The sequence below is a fragment of the Equus asinus genome, chromosome 3 (genome assembly GCF_041296235.1).
Source record: "Equus asinus isolate D_3611 breed Donkey chromosome 3, EquAss-T2T_v2, whole genome shotgun sequence".
Taxonomy (NCBI): Eukaryota; Metazoa; Chordata; class Mammalia; order Perissodactyla; family Equidae; genus Equus; species Equus asinus.
This window is the reverse complement of record NC_091792.1, coordinates 79,194,895-79,213,677: the sequence shown is the minus strand read 5'-3', so window position 1 is coordinate 79,213,677 and position 18,783 is coordinate 79,194,895. Positions and strand designations below refer to the sequence as shown.

Genomic DNA, 18,783 nt, shown 5'->3' with positions numbered 1-18,783 from the left:
TAGGCCTGAGGCCTATAGCAACTGTAAGCCCCTGAGCCTAGCAACCAGCTACACTGGGTACGTACTCAATTAACAGGAAAACTGCAACATGAGCGTGCTGTTAGAGCTTGTAACCAACAGTGCTGAGGCTCCTCAAACCAGATTTACAAACAGCTGGCCAGGGAAGGAAAGACTAGACTCCCTGGGTACCTGCAGTAAGAGCAACCCTGCCACAGCAGAAGGACACAAGTAGTCCACAAAGGGGTCACTCCTGGATCATTTGGACTGGTGACGAGAGGGAAGCACATTGCTGGGCCTCAAAAGGCATCTCCTACATAAGGCCATTTCTCCAAGATCAGGAGACATAGCCAACTCACCTAATACATAGATACAAACACAGAGAAAGAGGCATAATGAAGAGACAAAGGAATACATTCCAAGTAAAGAACAGGACAAAACCCCAGATAAAGGACTAAATGAAACAGAAATAAGTGACCTACCTGACAGAGAGTTCAAACAAAAACTTATAAGGATGCTTACAGATATTGGGAGAAGGCTGTATAAACACAGCGAGCTTATCAACAAAGAACTGGCAGATATAAAAAAGAACCAATCAGAAATGAAGAATACAGTACTGGAAATGAAAAATTCACTAGAGGGACTCAATAGCAGAGTAGAGGATGCAGAAGAACAGATCAGTGAGCTAGATGAAAAACTAGAGGAAATCACACAAGCTGAACAGGAAAAAAGAATTAAACAGAATGAGAACAGTCTAAGGGAATGCTGGGACAATATCAAGCACACTAACATTTGTATTATAGGTGTCCCAGAAGGAGAAGAGAGAGACAAAGGGGCAGAAAATCTATCTGAAGAAATAATAGCTGAAAATTTTCCTAACCTAAGGAAGGAAACAGACATCCACGTACTAGAAGCACAGAGAGCTCCAAACAAGATAAGCCCAAAGAGGCCCACACCAAGACATATTATAATTAAAATGTTCAAAATTAAAGATCAAGAGAGAATCCTAAAAGCAGCAAGAGAAAAGTAACAAGTGACATACAAAAGAAAGCCCATAAGGCCATCAGCGGACTTCTCAGCCGAAACTCTACAGGCAAGAAGAGAATGGTGTGAGGTATTTAAAGTGATAAAAGGAAAAAATGTACAGCCAAGAATACTCTATCCATCAAGGTCGTCATTCAGAATGGAAGGAAGGATGAAGAGCTTCCCCAGACAAGCAAAAATTAAAGGAGTTCATCATCAAGAAACCAGTTCTACAAGAAATGCTGAAGGGACTTATTTAAGTGGGAAAGCAATGACCATAAATAGGGATAAAAAAGTTATCCGAAAAAACTGACCAATAAAATCACTCAGAAAGGTAAAAATATAGTAAAGGTAGCAGATAAACCACCTATGAAAATAATATGAAGGTTAAAAGACAAAAGTACTAAAATTACCTATTTCAATGATAAAAGCGTAATGGATAGACACACGCAAAACAAGATATTAGATATGATTTCAAAAACATAAAACTTGGGAGGAGGGGAATGAAAAAGTAGAGCTTTTAGAAAGAGGTCAAGCTAAAGAGTCTATCAACTCAATATAGACTATTACATACATAGAATACTATAGAGGATCCTCACAGTAATCACAAGTCAGAAACCTATAATAAGTATGAAAATAAGCAAGACAAAAGAAATCAAACATATTACTAAAGAAAGCCATCAAACCACAAGGGAAGAGAGCAAGAGAAAAAGAAAGGGACAGAGAAGAACTACTAAAACACCCATTTAAAAAAAGTGGCAATAAATACATATTTATCAATAGCTACTTTAAATGTCGATGGACTAAATGCTCCAATCAAAAGGCACAGGGTGGCCAACTGGATAAAAAAAACAAGACCCATATATACGCTGCATACAAGAGACACACTTCAGACCTAAAGACACGCACAAACCGAAAGTGAAAGGATGGAAAAAGATATTTCATGCAAATGGAAAAGAAAAGAAAGTAGGAGTAGCAATACTTAAAACAGAAAAAATAGACTTTAAAACAAAAATTGTAACAAAAGACAAAGAAGGGCACTACACAATAATAAAGGTAACAATCCAACAAGAAGATATAACACTTGTAAATATCTATGCACCCAACATAGGAGCACCTAAATATATAAAGCAATTATTAACAGACATAAGAGGAGAAATAGACAGTAACACAATAATAGCAGGGGACTTTAACACTCCACTTACACCAATGAATAGATCATCCAAACAGAAGATCTATAAGGAAACACGGGTCTTAAATGACACATTTGACTAGATGGACTTAGTGGATATATACAGAACATTCCATCCAAAAACCACAGAATACACATTCTTTTCAAATGCACATGGAACATTCTCCAGGATTGATCACATATTAGGCCACAAAACAAGTCTCAATAAATTTAAGAGGATTGAAATAATACCATGCATCTTTTCTGATCACAAAGGTATGAAACTAGAAAACAACTACAGGAAGAAAGCCTGAAAAGCCATATACAACCATTGGGTCAAGGAAGAAATCAAACAAGAAATCAAAACATTGCTGGAGACAAATGAAAATGAAAAAACGACATGCCAAAAGCTATGGGATACAGCAAAAGCGGTTCTACGAGAGAAGTTTATAGCAATTCAGGCCTACCTCAACAAAGAAGAAAAGTCCCAAATAGATAATCTAAAGGTACATCCAAAGGTACTGGAAAAAGAACAACAAACAAAGCCCAAAATCAGCAGAAGGAAGGAAATAATAAAAATTGGGGCAGAAATAAACAAAATAGAGACTAAAAAAAAAAAATAGAAAAAATTAATGAAACCAAGAGCTGGTTGTTTGAAAAGATAAAATTGACAAACCCTTAGCTAGATTCACCAAGAAAAAAAGAGAGAAGGCTCAAATAAATAAAATCAGAAATGAAAGAGGAGAAATTACAATGGACACCTCAGAAATACAAAAGATAATAAGAGATTACTATGAAAAGCTATACACCAACAAATTGGATAATCTAGAAGAAAAGGATAAATTCTTAGAAACATACAACGTTTCAAAACTGGACCAAGAAGAAGTACAGAATTTGAACAGATCAATTACTAGTAAGGAGATCGAAACAGCAATCAAAAACCTCCCAAAAAATAAAAGTCCAGGAACCAGATGGATTCCCTGGTGAATTCTACCAAACATTCAAAGAAGATTTAATACCTATCCTCAAACTCTTCCAAAAAATTGAAGAGGAGGGAAGTCTTCCTTATTCATTCTAAGAAGCCAACATTATCCTGCTACCAAAACCAGACAAGGACAACACAAAAAAAGAAAATTATAGGCAAAAATCATTGATGAATATTGATGCAAAAATCTTCAACAAAATGCTAGCAAATCAAACACAATAATACATTAAAAAGATCATACATCATGATCAAATGGGTTTCATTCCAGGGATGCAGGGATGGATCAACATCCGCAAATCTATCAACGTGATACACCACATTAACAAAATGAAGAATAAAAATCACATGATCATCTCAATAGATGCAGAGAAAGCATTTGACAAGATACAGCATCCATTTATGATAAAAACTCTAAATAAAATGGGTATAGAAGGAAAATACCTCAATATAATAAAAGCCATATATGACAAAGCCACAGCAGATATCATGCTCAACGGAAGAAAACTGAAAGCTATCCCTCTAAGAACAGGAAGAAGACAAGGATGCCCACTGTCACCACTCTTATTTAACATAGTATTGGAAGTCCTAGCCAGAGCAATCAGGCAAGAAAAAGAAATAAAAGGAATCCATATTGGAAAAGAAGTGAAATTGTCACTCATTGCAGACGACATGATTTTATATATAGAAAACCCTAAAGAATCCACTAAAAAACTTTTAGAAATAGTAAATGAATACAGTCAAGTTGCAGGATACAAAATCAACATACAAAAATCGGTTGCATATCTACACACTAACAACGAAGTATCAGAAAGGGAAAATAAGAATACAATCCCATTTACAATTGCATCAAAAAGAATAAAATACCTAGGAATAAACTTAACCAATGAGGTGAAAGGTCTGTACACAGAAAACTATAAAACATTCTTGAAAGAAACTGAAGAAGATGCAAAGAAATGGAAAGATATTTCATGCTCTTGGATTGGAAGAATTAACATAGTTAAAACCTCCATACTTCCTAAAGCAATCTATAGATTCAATGCAATCCCTATCAAAGTTCCAACAACATTTTTCACAGAAATAGAACAAAGAATCCTAAAATGTATAATGGAACAAAAAAGACCCTGAATAGCCAAAGGATTCCTGAGAAAAAAGAACAAACCTGGAGGTATCATACTCCCTGATTTCAAAACATACTACAAAGCCATAATAACCAAAACGGCATGGTACTGGCACAAAAACAGACACACAGATCAATGGAACAGAATCGAGAGCCCAGAAATAAACCCACACATTTATAGACAGCTAATATTCCACAAGGGAGCTGAGAGCATACAATGGAGAATGGAAAGTCTCTTCAGTAAATGGTGTTGGGAAAACTGAACAGCCTCATGCAAAAGAATGAAAGTAGACCATTCCCTTACACCATACAGAAAATCAACTCCAAATGGATTAAAGACTTGAATGTAAGACCCGAAACCATGAAACTTCTAGAAGAATACATAGGCAGTACACTCTTTAACATCAGTCTTAGCAGCATATTTTCAAGTCCCATGTCTGATCGGGCAACGGAAACAAAAGAAAAAATGAACAAATGGGACTACATGAAACTAAAAAGCTTCTGCACAACAAAGGAATCCATCAACAAAATGAAAAGACAACCTAACAATTGGGAGAAGATGTTTGCAAACCACATATCAGATAAGGGGTTAATACCCAAATTATACAAAGAACTCATACAGCTCAACAAGAAAAAAACCAACAACCCAATTAAAAAATGGGCAAAAGATCTGAATAGAGATTTCTCCAAAGAAGATACACGGGTGGCCAACAGGCATATGAAACGATGCTCAACATCATTAGCTATCAGGGGAATGCAAATCAAAACTACAATGAGATATCACCTCACTCCAGTCAGAATGGCTGTAACTAATAACACAGGAAACAACAAATGTTGGAGAGGGTGTGGAGAGAAGGGAACCCTCGCACACTGCTGGTGGGAGTGCAAACTGGTGCAGCCACTATGGAAAGCAGTATGGAGTATCCTCAGAAAATTATGAATACAACTACCATATGATCCAGCTATTCCCCTGCTGGGTATTTATCCAAAGAACTTGAAAACACAAATGCATAAAGATACTTGCACCCCTATGTTCATTGCAGCATTATTCACAATAGCCAAGACTTGGAAGCAACCTAGGTGCCCATCAAGGGACGAAGGGATAAAGAAGATGTGGCATAGGGGCCAGCCCGGTGGCGCAGCAGTTAAGTGTGTACGTTCTGCTTCGGCGGCCTGGGCTTCACCAGTTCAGATCACAGGTGCAGACATGGCACCGCTTGGCAAGCCATGCTGTGGTAGGCGTTCCACATATAAAGTAGAGGAAGATGGGCATGGATATTAGCTTAGCGCTAGGCTTCCTGAGCGAAAAGAGGAGGATCAGCAGCAGTTAGCTCAGGGCTAATCTTCCTCAAAACAAAAAAAAAATAGAAAAAGAAAAAAACAGGGGCCAGCCCCATGGCCAAGTGGTTAAGTTTGCGCAGTCCGCTTCAGCAGCCTGGGGTTTTGCTGGTTTGGATCCTGGGCATGTACATGGCACTGTTCATCAGGCCACGTTGAGGCGGCGTCCCACATGCCACAACTAGAGGGACCCACAACTAAAATATACAACTACGTACTGGGGGATTCGGCGAGAAAAAGCAGAAAAAATAAATAAATAAAAAGAAGATGTGGTGTATATACACAATGGAATACTGCTCAGCCATAAGAAATGATGAAATCTGGCCATCTGTGACAACATGGATGGTCCTTGAGGGTATTATACTGAGTGAAATAAGTCAGAGGGAGAAAGTCAAATACCGTATGATCTCACTCATAAGTAGAAGATAAAAACAACAAACAAACACATAGCAATGGAGATTGGATTGGTGGTTACCATAGGGGAAGGGGGGAGGGCAAAAGGGGTGATTAGGCTCACATGTGAGGGGATGGACTATAATTAGTTTTTGGGTGGTGAACATGATGAATCTACACAAATTCGAAACATATTACAATATACATCTGAAAGCTATATAATGTTATAATCCAATGTTACTGCAATAAAAAAATAAATTAAAAAAACATAGATCACAGACTCAAATGTAAGAGCTAAGCTAGAATACAACACTGGAGTAAAGCTTTGTGATCTTAGGTGAGGCAATGGTTTCTTGGATACAACCATAAAAGCACAAGAGATAAAAGAGAAGATTGATAAGAAGGGCTTCGTCAAAATTAAAAATTTTTGTGCTTTAAATGACACTATCAAGTAACTAAAAAGACAACCCACAAATTGGGAGAAAATATTTGCGAATCATATATCTGATAAAAAAACATATCCAGAATATGTATAGAAACAACACTTACAACCCAATAATAAAAAGACAAATAACTGAGTCAAAAAATGGGCAAAGGATTTGAACAGACATTTCTCCAAAGAAATACAAATGGTGGACAAGCACATGAAAAGGTGCTCAACGTGATGAGCCATCAAAGAAATGCAAATTCCCAGGGAAATGTAAAAAAACACCAAAAATGGGAAACAACAAGTGTTGGTGAGGATGTGGAGAAACTGCAACCCCCATACATTGCTGGTGGGAATGTAAAACAGTGCAGCCACTACAGAAAATAGTCTGCCAGTTCCTCAGAATGTTAAGCAGTTACCATATGACCCAGCAAGTCTACTCCTAGATATATACTTAACAGGATTGAAAGCATAGGTTCACACAAAAACACGTATGCAAATGTTCATGGCAGCATTATTCATGCTAGTCAAAAAGGGGGAATAACACGAATGTACATCAACTGATGAATGATAAACAAAAGCCATATACCCGTAAAGTAGAATATTATTCAGCAATGAAAAAGAATGACGCACTCATACACGATGCAACATGGATGGACCTTGACAACTTCATGCTGAATGAAAGAAGCCAGTCTCAAAAGATCACATATTTTATGATTCCAATTATATGAAATAAGCAGAACAGGCAAATATATCAACACACAAAGCAGATTAGTAGCACCTAGAGCAGGGGTAGGCGGGACAGAGAGAGTGGGGAGGGACTGCTAAGGGGTATAGAGTTTCTTCGGGGTGACGAAAACGTCCTAAACTTAGATCATGGTGATAGCTGCACGACTCTGCAAATATACTGACTGTACACACAAAGTGGGTACATTATATGGTCAGTGAACTTTATCTCAAGAAAGCTGTTACAGAAAAGCACAAATAAAACTCTGAAACCAAATCCATGTATGAAACCAAATCTTTAGGAATAAAGAACATGAAATGCCATACTGAGAAGCAAATACACCAACACGAAGGAGGAGGAGGAGGAAGAGGAGGAGAGCGAGGAGGAGGAAGAGAGAAAAGGAGTTATGGGACACAAAACACTCAACAAAGGTTTATTTATCACAGTCGTTTTTCTTACTGTAGCAAACTATCCAGTTCTAAATATCCGTAAATGATAAAGCAGTTGTAAGATATACAGAAAGTAGCAAGTGAGAGTTATTTTCGTGTGTGATACTAAGTCAGGATTAAGCAACCACTGGCTCCTGTTTAATTTTTAAATGCTCCTAAAGGAACATAATTAAAAGCAATATAAAAAAGTTATAATCCCAAAAATGATGACTACAAGTTTAGTTCCCCAAAGGTTAAAGAAAATAAAGTTCTCTTCTATGATCTTCTTTCTAAACTTTCATTTAAATAAGTAGATTTCGTTTGACTTGCTGAACCACAGTTGAGGAAGTGACATATGTCCATAGTCCACTGTTCTGAATCACTGGGAAATCAAAGATGGCTTACCTTTTCTAATGTACTGAAGGAAGGCCAGGACTGATATCCATATTCAGACACAAATCGAGCTTTGGGGAAAATTTTCCAATTCCAGCAATCACTGATATAGTCGTAAAAATGTACGTCACCAAAATGCTTGTCATAAGGGTTGTGAGAGACCCAGCCTTCTGCCACAGATTCGGCCCCGTTTGTAGGACTGGACGTGATAAAAGGACGAGTCTTGTCTGCCTGAGTTCAGAAACAAAATGGTTTAAAGGATATTTTCACCCAGTAAAGTACACATCACTTACTTCTTTAAAAATACTATCAAGTCCCAGAAATGCCAAGTAGCTGATAGAAAAATAATAGAACCATTTACCTTCTTCCGCATCCAATACCACCAGCACCTTTCTGCTATTCACTAGTCGTTTATATCCTTTCATAACTAGCACTCTGCTGAGTCCTGGCAGCAGCCACTCCTCCTTTCCTTCCATGACATCTTTACCATCATGGGCGGAGTGCAGCCTACTGCAGAATTTCTCAACCTTGCCACTATTGACATTTGGCGCCTGATAACTTTTTGCTTTGTATGTACATGTTTGGGGGCGGGGGGTGGTTCTATGCATTCTAGGATTTTTAGCAGCATCCCTGGACTCTACCCACTAGATGTCAGTGTACCTCCCCCCCCCCCCCAAAATGTCTACAGACATTGCCAAATGTCTCCTGTCCCTTGGGGACAAAACGACCTCCACTTGAGAAACACAGGTCTAAAGGATAAGAACAGAGCCTACTGAGTCAGATGGACCTGAGTTTAAATCTCAGCTCAGAAATGATTGTTTATAGACAGGTCTAAGCCTCAGTAGTCTTATCTATAAAGTGGGGATAATAACAATGCCTCCTTCATAGGGTTACTGTAAATGGGAACTCGTGTGTAGAAGAGACGACTAAGAGTCCACCAAATCTCATGTTCCCATTTCCATTAACACACAGCTCCCTAGCAAGTGCCTTCCTAACCTCGTTGCATCTCTGTGAGGCCACATGCCTCATTCTCATCTTCTTCTCCCATTTGTAGGCGACGGCCTAGGAGATGGTGGAGCTGGAAGACAGAAGGAGCCTCAGTCTCTGAACAGAGGAGAGCTGCCTGTCCACCATGAGCAGCCATTTTATAGTGTTAGTGAGTACGAAAGAAACTTTGTGTAAATCACTGAAACTGTAGTTATTTGTTACAGCAGCTAGCATGTAAGTACCTAATGTAGTGCCTAGCACACAGGTAGAACTCCAAATTGTTTCAGTTGTCATCATCTCAATAAATGAACTCATTTCCTATTTCACAGAGAAGACTCATTCGTTTAGCAAGTATCTGTCAAGTGTTTACTGTATGTCAGGCATTTTTCAACACTGCAGAGAGAGAGAAAGTCTAGGATACCATCAAGTACTGACATATCCAGTCTCTTCTGAGCGTTGCCCACGCGCCAGGCATGCAGTTCTTTCCACGAACTGGACGCTCAGCAGAACAAGACTGACCTGCTGACCAACTCTTCAGAGCAGACTGAGCTCTGCGGTGAAACCAGATGCTGAACGAGTCACTGGAAGTGTGACGAATGTCTGAGGGAGGAGCCCATGGCTCTGCGGAACACGCAACATAGTAAAGAAGGCCTGAGACACAGATTATCAGAAAATAACTTTCTCAACTTTTCTCTATTAAAGTCTCACTTTTTCTTGATACATCCATCTATTTTTTTCTTGTTTCTCTTCTGCCATAGAACAAAAAATCCTTACTCTTTTCCTTTGCCAGACTATCTGTCTTCTGATCTCTTTTCATTTCACTTTGGAACAAGAGCCAATAAACTATCCTCCACTTTTTTTAAGAAAATCTCTCCACTGCTGTTTTCCTTCAGCTTAAGGACTCCGCTCATCCTAATAAAAAATTCCCTTGGTCTCTGGCAGTCCATCAGATTCTCAGTCTCTGACATTCAGCTCTTGATCATTCCACTCCACTGAAATTGTTCCTGTTTTTTAAAAACTACCCATGGACCTCTACTTACCAAATAAAGCGAAAGTCCCCACCCCCTCCCCTCTCTGGTGCAGTATATGCCCGGTTTCCACCCACTATTTCTGAAGGTCTCTCCACCCTTGGCTGCTAGTCCACTACTCTTTCATGTTCTGGCTTCACCAAACCTTTCTGATCCTCCTTCTCCAACTCTCCTCTCCATTCTCAGAGGGACACTGCTCTCTCGTCAGCTTCTCCTTGTTCCACACCCTCTCACAAGGCTCACCTCTCGCAGACATTCTGATTACCCCCACACTACTTTCACCTCCACACTTCTATTCCCAATAACCAGCTCCACATTTCCTCCTGGCTTGTCCTGCCAACATGTCAAATCCAGCCTTTCAAAGTAGAATTCAACATTTACTAATCCCAAACTTATCTGACTGTGCTTCCTATCTTGATTAATGCTACCCAAATAGGAGTCATCTTCAACTTCTCCTTCTCTCTTTCTCTCTTAACTCCCATATTCAGTCACTAGGAATTCAAATATTTTTTTCCAACACCTTATTCCCAGCCCCACTCCACTGGACTCCACCTATGACCTATAAGACCTTGAGTAATTAATCTTTCTAACCCTCCAACGTCTAAACTCTACAACAAAGATTATACTACTTACACTTTGGGGTAGTTGTAAAAATTAAACAAGTGAATTCTATAAAGCACCTATATCATTAATATGTTAGTATAATAATCATATTAATTAATATAATAATCATAATTAACATATCAATGTCTGGTACATAATATTCTCATAACTTGGAATTCTTCATCATTATAACTGGTTTCCTTGCCTAGAATCTCTCCCCTCCCCAGTCCTTTGCTAGTAAAGGTACCTTCCAGAACTTGGGTCAAATAAACTTCCTCTCCTCCCCCAAAATGTCCATTAGCTTCCGACTGTCTACTTAACAAAACCCAACTCCATGACATAATTCAAAGTCCTTTGAAGATTTGTTTCCAAACTGCCTTTTCTGTCTTTGATTCTCACTCACCAGTCCAGTAGTCCTTTGCTTCAGCCATTGGGCACTGCTTGCTATTTCCTATACATACACATCTTTTTACCTTTACTCACATTGTTTTCATGGCCTAAGATATCTACTGAACAATCCTTTGCCTCAAATTCTACTCCACCTTTAAGGCTTGGTTTGACTGTCATCTTTTACTTGAAGGCCTTCCTAAACCCTTCCAGTTAAAATCAATGGTTCTTCCACATATGTGCCAACATATTGGAACTACATTTTTTATAGCACTTCTCTCAGTCTGCCCTGTAGAAGTGGTAATTCTTTCCACATTACCCCTGTAAGCAGACCACAAGCTCCATGAGGATAACAGTTTCCACACAGTCTTGGGAATGAGGTTTTGCTCCTGGTAAGAGGTGCTCAGCAGATGTTGGCTGAATTTTAAAACATCAAAAAGCATGGTAAGATTATAGACAGTCTTCAATTTTAAACAAGATTCTGTTATAATGGCTTTGAAGTAATATTGGAGAAGGCCAATCAATTGTCTTAATCAATAAAGCTTGATTGATTTCCTTCCATTCCTCCAGTTCCTTGAACAATTTGGTAAGCTGAGTCAGTTAGTGAAGTTACTAATGAGTCTCTACCTAAAAATATCCAGCCCGATGATGCACTACCATTTCTTTCCATTTTTGTATCATTTCCTCTTGAGGCCTGATTTTCAGTCTCAAATCTCACAGATGACCACTTTTTAGGTCATGACCTTAAATGCTTATTTGGATCAAGAGACACCATACGATGAAACAAGAGAATGACTATTTTAAAAAAGCATGAAGTGGAATAGGAAACTAATCATCACAATTAATGTGTGGATGGATCAATTTATGGTCCTTTTCCTCAAATACCCTATCCCTAGATAGAATTAATAACAGTAATGATTATATAGCACTTAATCCTGTCCATCTTCAAAGAAATTGGCAAACATCAATTATTGTTCACAAAATTATTTTAAAATACATAGATCCCTTGTGATGAAGCCATATTTCCATTTCAAAGATAGAGAAGAAGTGGCACATAGAAGCTAATTTTTTTAAGTGTAAGAATATAGGTTAAAATTAGAGATTAAAGTTTGTAAGTATCTGAAGACCTATCTTGTTGAGTGAAAACAACAAGTATAATGATAACTAGCACTGATTAAAAGTCTACTATGTGCCAGAGTCTGCATAATACACCTTCTATACATTATTTCACTTGATCCACATAACAACTCTTAAGAGTGAGTCCCTATTGTTAACCCAATTTTATGGATGGGAAAATGGAGATTAAGTAACTTGCCCAGGATTACACAGACAGTAAGTGGCCCAGCCAGGATTTAGAGTCATGAGCTCTTAACCACTAAGCTATGAAGTGAAAATCCTCAGATATTAAAATCCATTTCTTAAATCCATCACATATGAAAAATATAATACCAGTGCTGTGAGTAAAACGATTATAAAATAAATGTTCTATAAATATTAATTAAAGCTTATGTCATCATATTTTGTGAACAGAAAAATTCTTCATGACATATGACTTAGCATATCAGACAAGCTAAAAATTTGAACCTATGTTTTTCATGAATTTTCACTGACGTTTCTTCACATAAATGGAATAGTGCCATCAACTGGGCATACTTGGGTGACAAAAATCACACAGTATTCTTTTAAATATATCCCTTTCCAAATTGCTTCAGGATATGCCAAAATATTTACATCCAATTACAGATAGAAAATTTTAAAGACAATCAGATTATTAAATCACATGTTAAACATTAAAGTTTTTAAAAAAGTTAAGTCTTCCATGCAAAAGAATGAAAGCAGACCATTATCTTACACTGTACACAAAAATTAACTCAAAATGGATTACGGACTTGAATGTAAGACCTGAAACCATAAAACTCCTAGAAGAAAATATAGGCAGTACACTCCCTGACATCAGTCTTAGCAGCATCTTTTTGAATATCATGTCTACTCAGGCAAGGGAAGCAAAAGAAAAAATTTAAAAATGGGACTACAACAGACTAAAAAGCTTCTGCAAGACAAAGGACACATGAATAAAATGAAAGACAACCCATCAACTGGGAGAAAATATTTGCAAATCACATATCCGACAAGGGATTACTTTTCAAAATATTTAAAGAACACATACATCTCAAGAACAAAAAAAAACAAACAATCTGATCAAAAAAATGGGCACAGGCTATGAAGAGATATTTTTCCAAAGAAGATATACAGATGACCAACAGGCACATGAAAAGATGTTCAACATCACTAATTATTAGGGAAATTCAAATCAAAACTACAATGAGATATCACTTCATACTCATCAGAATGGCTATAGTAACAAGACAGGAAATAACAAGTATTACAGAAGATGTGGAGAAAAGGGGACTCTCATACACTGTTGGTGGGAGTGCAAACTGGTGCAGCCACTATGGAAAACAGTATGGAGATTCCTCAAAACATTAAAAACAGAAATACCATATAATGCAGCTATCCCACTATTGGGTATTTATCCAAAGAACATGAAATCAACAATTCAAAGAGATTTATGCACCCCTACATTCATCACAGCATTATTCACAAGAGCCAAGACATGGAAGTGACCCATGTGCCCATCAATGGAAAAAGGGATAAAGATATATATATATATACACATATTTATACACACACACAACGGAATACTACTCAGCTGTAAAAAAAGGACAAAATTGTGCCATTTGCGACAACATGGATGGACCTTGAGGGTATTGTGCTATGTGAAATAAGTCAGACAAAGATAAATACCATATGATTTCACTCATATGTGGAAGATAAACAAACACATAGATAAGGAGAACAGATTAGTGGTTACCAGAGTAGAAGCAGATGGTGAGAGGGCAAAAGTAGCAAAAAGGCACATACGTATGATGACAGATAAAAACTAGACTAAGGTGGTAAACATGATGCAGTCTACACCAAAACTAAAATATAATAATTTACACAATGTTATAAGCCAATATGACCTCAATAAAAAAAATGGGGGGATATATCTATTATCTTTATGGTGGTGATAATTCCATGGATATAGACATCTTTCAAAAATAATCAGATTGTACACTTTGAATATGTGTAGTTTATTGTAAGTTAATTATAACTCAATAAGCTGGTTTAAGAAAAGGTAAAAAAGAAATTAAATCTTTTGAAGGCACTACTGCAAAATCAAACATGCTGCTTGCTCTCCCTGCAGAAAAAGCAAATTTATAATAAGACATAATATGTATGCATGTAGTAAATACAAGTATAACATGCCTATTAAACAAACAGCGATGCAAAGAGAACCACCAAAAACGAAAGGCCCTAAGGTGGAGTTGGAAACGAGTTCTTTCCTCTCTCTTTGCCCCTTATATCACATACGAACATGTTCGTTCATATATGATATATATCAAATTCTACTTTAGTATTTGCTATTATATAATTTTAGAAGTGGCATATCACAGACTGAAAGGAAGGGATGAAAAAAGATATTCCATGCAAATGGAATCCAAAAGAGCTGGTGTAGCAATGCTTATATCAGACAAAACAGACTTTAAAGTAAAGAGACAAGAGGGCTGGTCCAGTGGTGTAGTGGTTAAGTACACATGCTCTGCTTCAGCGGCCCAGGGTTCACAGGTTCAGATCCTGGGTGTGGACCTACACAGTGCTCATCAAGCCATGCTATGGTAGCATCCCACACATAAAATAGAGGAAGATTGGCACAGATGTTAGCTCAGCAACAATCTTCCTCAAGCAAAAAGAGGAAAATTGGCAACAGATGTTAGCTCAAGGCCAATCTCCTCACCAAAACAAAAAGGGAGGAGAGAGACAAGAAAGGGCATTACCTAATGATAAAGGGGTCAATCCAACAAGAGGATATAACTTTTGTAAATATTTATATGCCCAACATAGAAGCACCTAAATATATAAAGCAAATATTAACAGACTTAAAGGGAGAAATAGACAGCAATACAATAATAGTAGGGAATTTTAATACCCTACTTACTTCAATGGAATAGATCATCCAGAAAGAAAATCAACAAGGAAACATCATCGTTAAACAACATGTTAGACCAGATGGATTTAACAGATATATACAGACTATTCCATCCAAAAGCAACAGAAAACACATTCTTCTCAAGTCCATATGAAATATTCTCCACGATAGATCATGTTAGGCCACATAACAAGTCTTAACAAATTTAAGAAGACTGAAATCATATCAAGCATCCTTTTGACCAGAACGGTACGAAACTAGAAATCAGTTACAAAAACAAAGCTGGAAAATTCACAAATATGTGGAGATTAAACAATATGCTACTGAATACCAATGGGTCAAAGAGAGAATCAAAAAATACACCTTGAGACAAATGAAAATGGAAATGTAACATACCAAAACTTATGGAATGCAGCAAAAGCAGTTCTAAGAGGGAAGTTCCTGGCAATAAATGCCTATCTCAACAAACAAGAAAAATCTCAAATAAACAACCTAACTTTACACCTCAAGGAACTAGAAAATGGAGAACAAACAAGGCCTAAAGTTAGTAGAAAAAAGGAAATAACAAAGATCAGAGCAGAAATAAATGAAATGGAGACTAAAAAGACAATACAAAAGATCAATGAAAACAAGTGGTTCTTTGAAAAGATTTAAAAAGTTGACAAACCTTTATCTAGACTCACCAACAGAAAAAGAGAGGACTCAAATAAAATCAGAAATGAAAGAGGAGATGTTATAACTGATAATACAGAAATACAAATGATCATAAGAGATTACTATGAAAAACTTAACGCCAACAAATTGGACAATCTAGGAGAAATGGACAAATTCCTAGAAACATACAACCTTGCAAGACTGAATCATGAAGAAATACAAAATCTAAACAAACTAATTACTAGCAAGGAAATTAAGTAAGTAATCAAAAAACTCCCAACAAACAAAAGTCCAGGGCCAGATGGCTTCACTGGTGAATTGAAGCCAACATTCAAACTCTCCAAACTTCTCAAAGTCTTCCAAAAAAGCTGAAGAGAAGGGAACACTTCCAAACTCATTTTACAAGGCCAGCATTACCTTGATAACAAAACCAGACAAGGACAACACAAGAAAAGAAAATTACAGGCCAATATCCCTGATGAGCATAGATGCAAAAATCCTTACCAAAAGATCAGCAAACCAAGTTCAACAATACATTAAAAGGATCATAAACCATAATCAAGTGGGACTTATTCCAGGGATGCAAGCATCGTTCAACATCTGCAAATTAATCAAGGTGCTACATCACATTAACAAAATGAAGGACAAAAATCATACAATCATCTCAATAGATGCAGAAAAAAATCATTTGACAAAATTCAACCTCCATTTATGATAAAAACTCTCAACAAACTGGGAACATACCTCAACATAATAAAGGCCATATATGACAAGTCCACAACTAACAATTTACTCAAAGGTGAAAAGCTCAAAGCTTTTCCTCTAAGATCAGGAACAAGACAAGTACGTCTACTCTTGCCACTTTTATTTAACATAGTATTTGAAGTCCTAGCCAGAGCAATTAGGCAAGAAAAAGAAATAAAAGGCATCCAAATTGGAAAGAAAGAAGTAAAACTGTCACCATTTGCAGATGACATGATATTACTCTGTCATATATCATAATAGTTGAAAATTATGATATATTGAAAACCCTAAAGACTTCACCAAAAAACTGTTAGAACTAATAAATGAATTCATTAAAGTTGTAGGATACAAAATTAATATACAGAAATATGTTGTGTTTCTATACACTAATAATGAACAATCAGAAACAGAAATTAAGAAAACAATCCCATTTATAACTGCATCAAAAAGAATAAAATACCTAAGAATAACTTGCACCAAGAAGGTGAAAGACTTGGACACTGAAAACTATAAGATATTGAAGAAGACAAAAATAAATGGAAAGATATTTTATGCTATGGAATGGAAGAATTAACATTGTTAAAATGCCCATACTTCCCAACTCAGTCTACAGATTCAATGTGATCCCTATCAAAATTCCAATGTCATTTTTCACAGAAATAGAACAAATAATCCTAAAATTTGTATGGAACCACAAAAGACCCTGAAGAGCCAAAGCAACCTTAAGAAAAAAAGAACAAAGCTGGAGGCATCATGCTGCCTGACTTCAGATTATGTTACAAAGCTAGAGTAATCAAAACAGTACATCGGAATAAAAACAGATACATAGATCAACAGAACAGAATAGAGAGCCCAAAAGTAAACTCATACATATATGGTCAATTAATTTATGACAAAGGAGCCAAGAATATGCAATGGGGAAAGGACACTCTCGTCAATAAATGGAGTTGGGAAAAATGGAGAGCCACATGCAAAGAATGAAACTAGACCACTATCTTATACCATATACAAAAATTAACTCAAAATGGATTAAGACTTGAATGTAAAACCTGAAACCATAAAAACCCTAGAAGAAAACATAGATGATAAGCTCCTCGACATCAGTCTTGGTGATGATATTTTGGATTTGACACCAACAGCAAAGGCAACAAAAGCAAAAGTAAATGTGTGGGACTATATCAAACTAAAAAGCTTCAGCAAAGAAAACCATCAACAAAATGAAAAGGTAACCTACTGAATGGGAGAAAATATTTGCAAATCACATATCAGATAAGGGGCTAATATCCAAAACATATAAAGAACGCATACAACTCAACAGTAAAAAAATCAAACAATCCAATTTAAAAATGGGCAAAGGATCTGAATAGACATTTTTCCAAAGAAGACATAGAGATGGGCAACAGGTACATGAAAAGGTGCCCAACATCACTAATAATTAGGGAAACGCAAATCAAAACCACAATGAGATACCACCTCACACCTCTTAGAATGGCTATTAACAAAAAGACAAGAGAGAACAAATGCTGGCAAGGATGTGGAGAAAAGGGAACCCTTGTGCACTGCTGGGAATGTAAACTGGTACAGCCACTACAGAACACAGTACAGAGGTTCCTCAAAAATTAAAAATAGAAGTACCATATGATCCAGCAATCCTACTTCTGGGTATTTATTCAAAGAAAATGAAAATACTAACTCAAAAAGATATATGCATCCTCATGTTCATTGCAGCATTATTTACAATAGCCAAGATATGGAAACAACCCCAGTGTCCACTGATGGATGATTGGATAAACAAAATGTGATAGATAGATATATATATGGAATATTACTCAGCCAAAGAAAAGAATGAATTCTTGCCATTTGTGACAACATAGATGGAGCTTGAGGGCATTACACTACGTAAAATAAGTCAGACAAAGACAAATGCCATATGATCTCACTCATATGTGGAATTTAAAAAGAAAAACAAGCTCATAAATACAAAGAACACATTGGTGGTTGCTGGAGGCAGGAGATGAGGTGATGGATGAAATGGGTGAAGGAAGTCAAAACAAAAAAAGAAGGACTGAGAGAGAAGATCCAAGATGGCGCCGTGAGTAGTCCTCCTTGTCTCTCCCCCTTCGAGTCTACAATTATTTGGACACTTATCACTTGACAAAGGATATCCAGGACGTCTGAGAGACCCACGCGACTATACATCGTAAGGCGGACGGACTTTCCTCCGGGAGGATGTGGAAATAGGTGAAAACTCTCTGACCCCGACGAGCAGCCTAGTACCCGCAAGCGGCTTTCTTCCAACGGACGCCCCCAGAGGATCTACACACATCTAGGGCAGGAGCGAGCACACAACA

General features: G+C 37.1%; 1 protein-coding gene across 3 annotated transcripts in view; it reads right to left on the bottom strand.

Annotated features, from left to right (window-relative positions):
• MANBA (mannosidase beta) overlaps positions 1-18,783 on the bottom strand; it is a 120,724-nt gene that overhangs the window by 28,747 nt on the left and 73,194 nt on the right. For all 3 annotated transcript variants that reach the window (XM_044766393.2, XM_044766394.2, XM_044766392.2), the window contains exon 12: positions 8,012-8,230. In XM_044766393.2, coding sequence (XP_044622328.2) covers positions 8,012-8,230 — 219 coding nt within the window. The remainder of the gene's footprint in view (positions 1-8,011; positions 8,231-18,783) is intronic.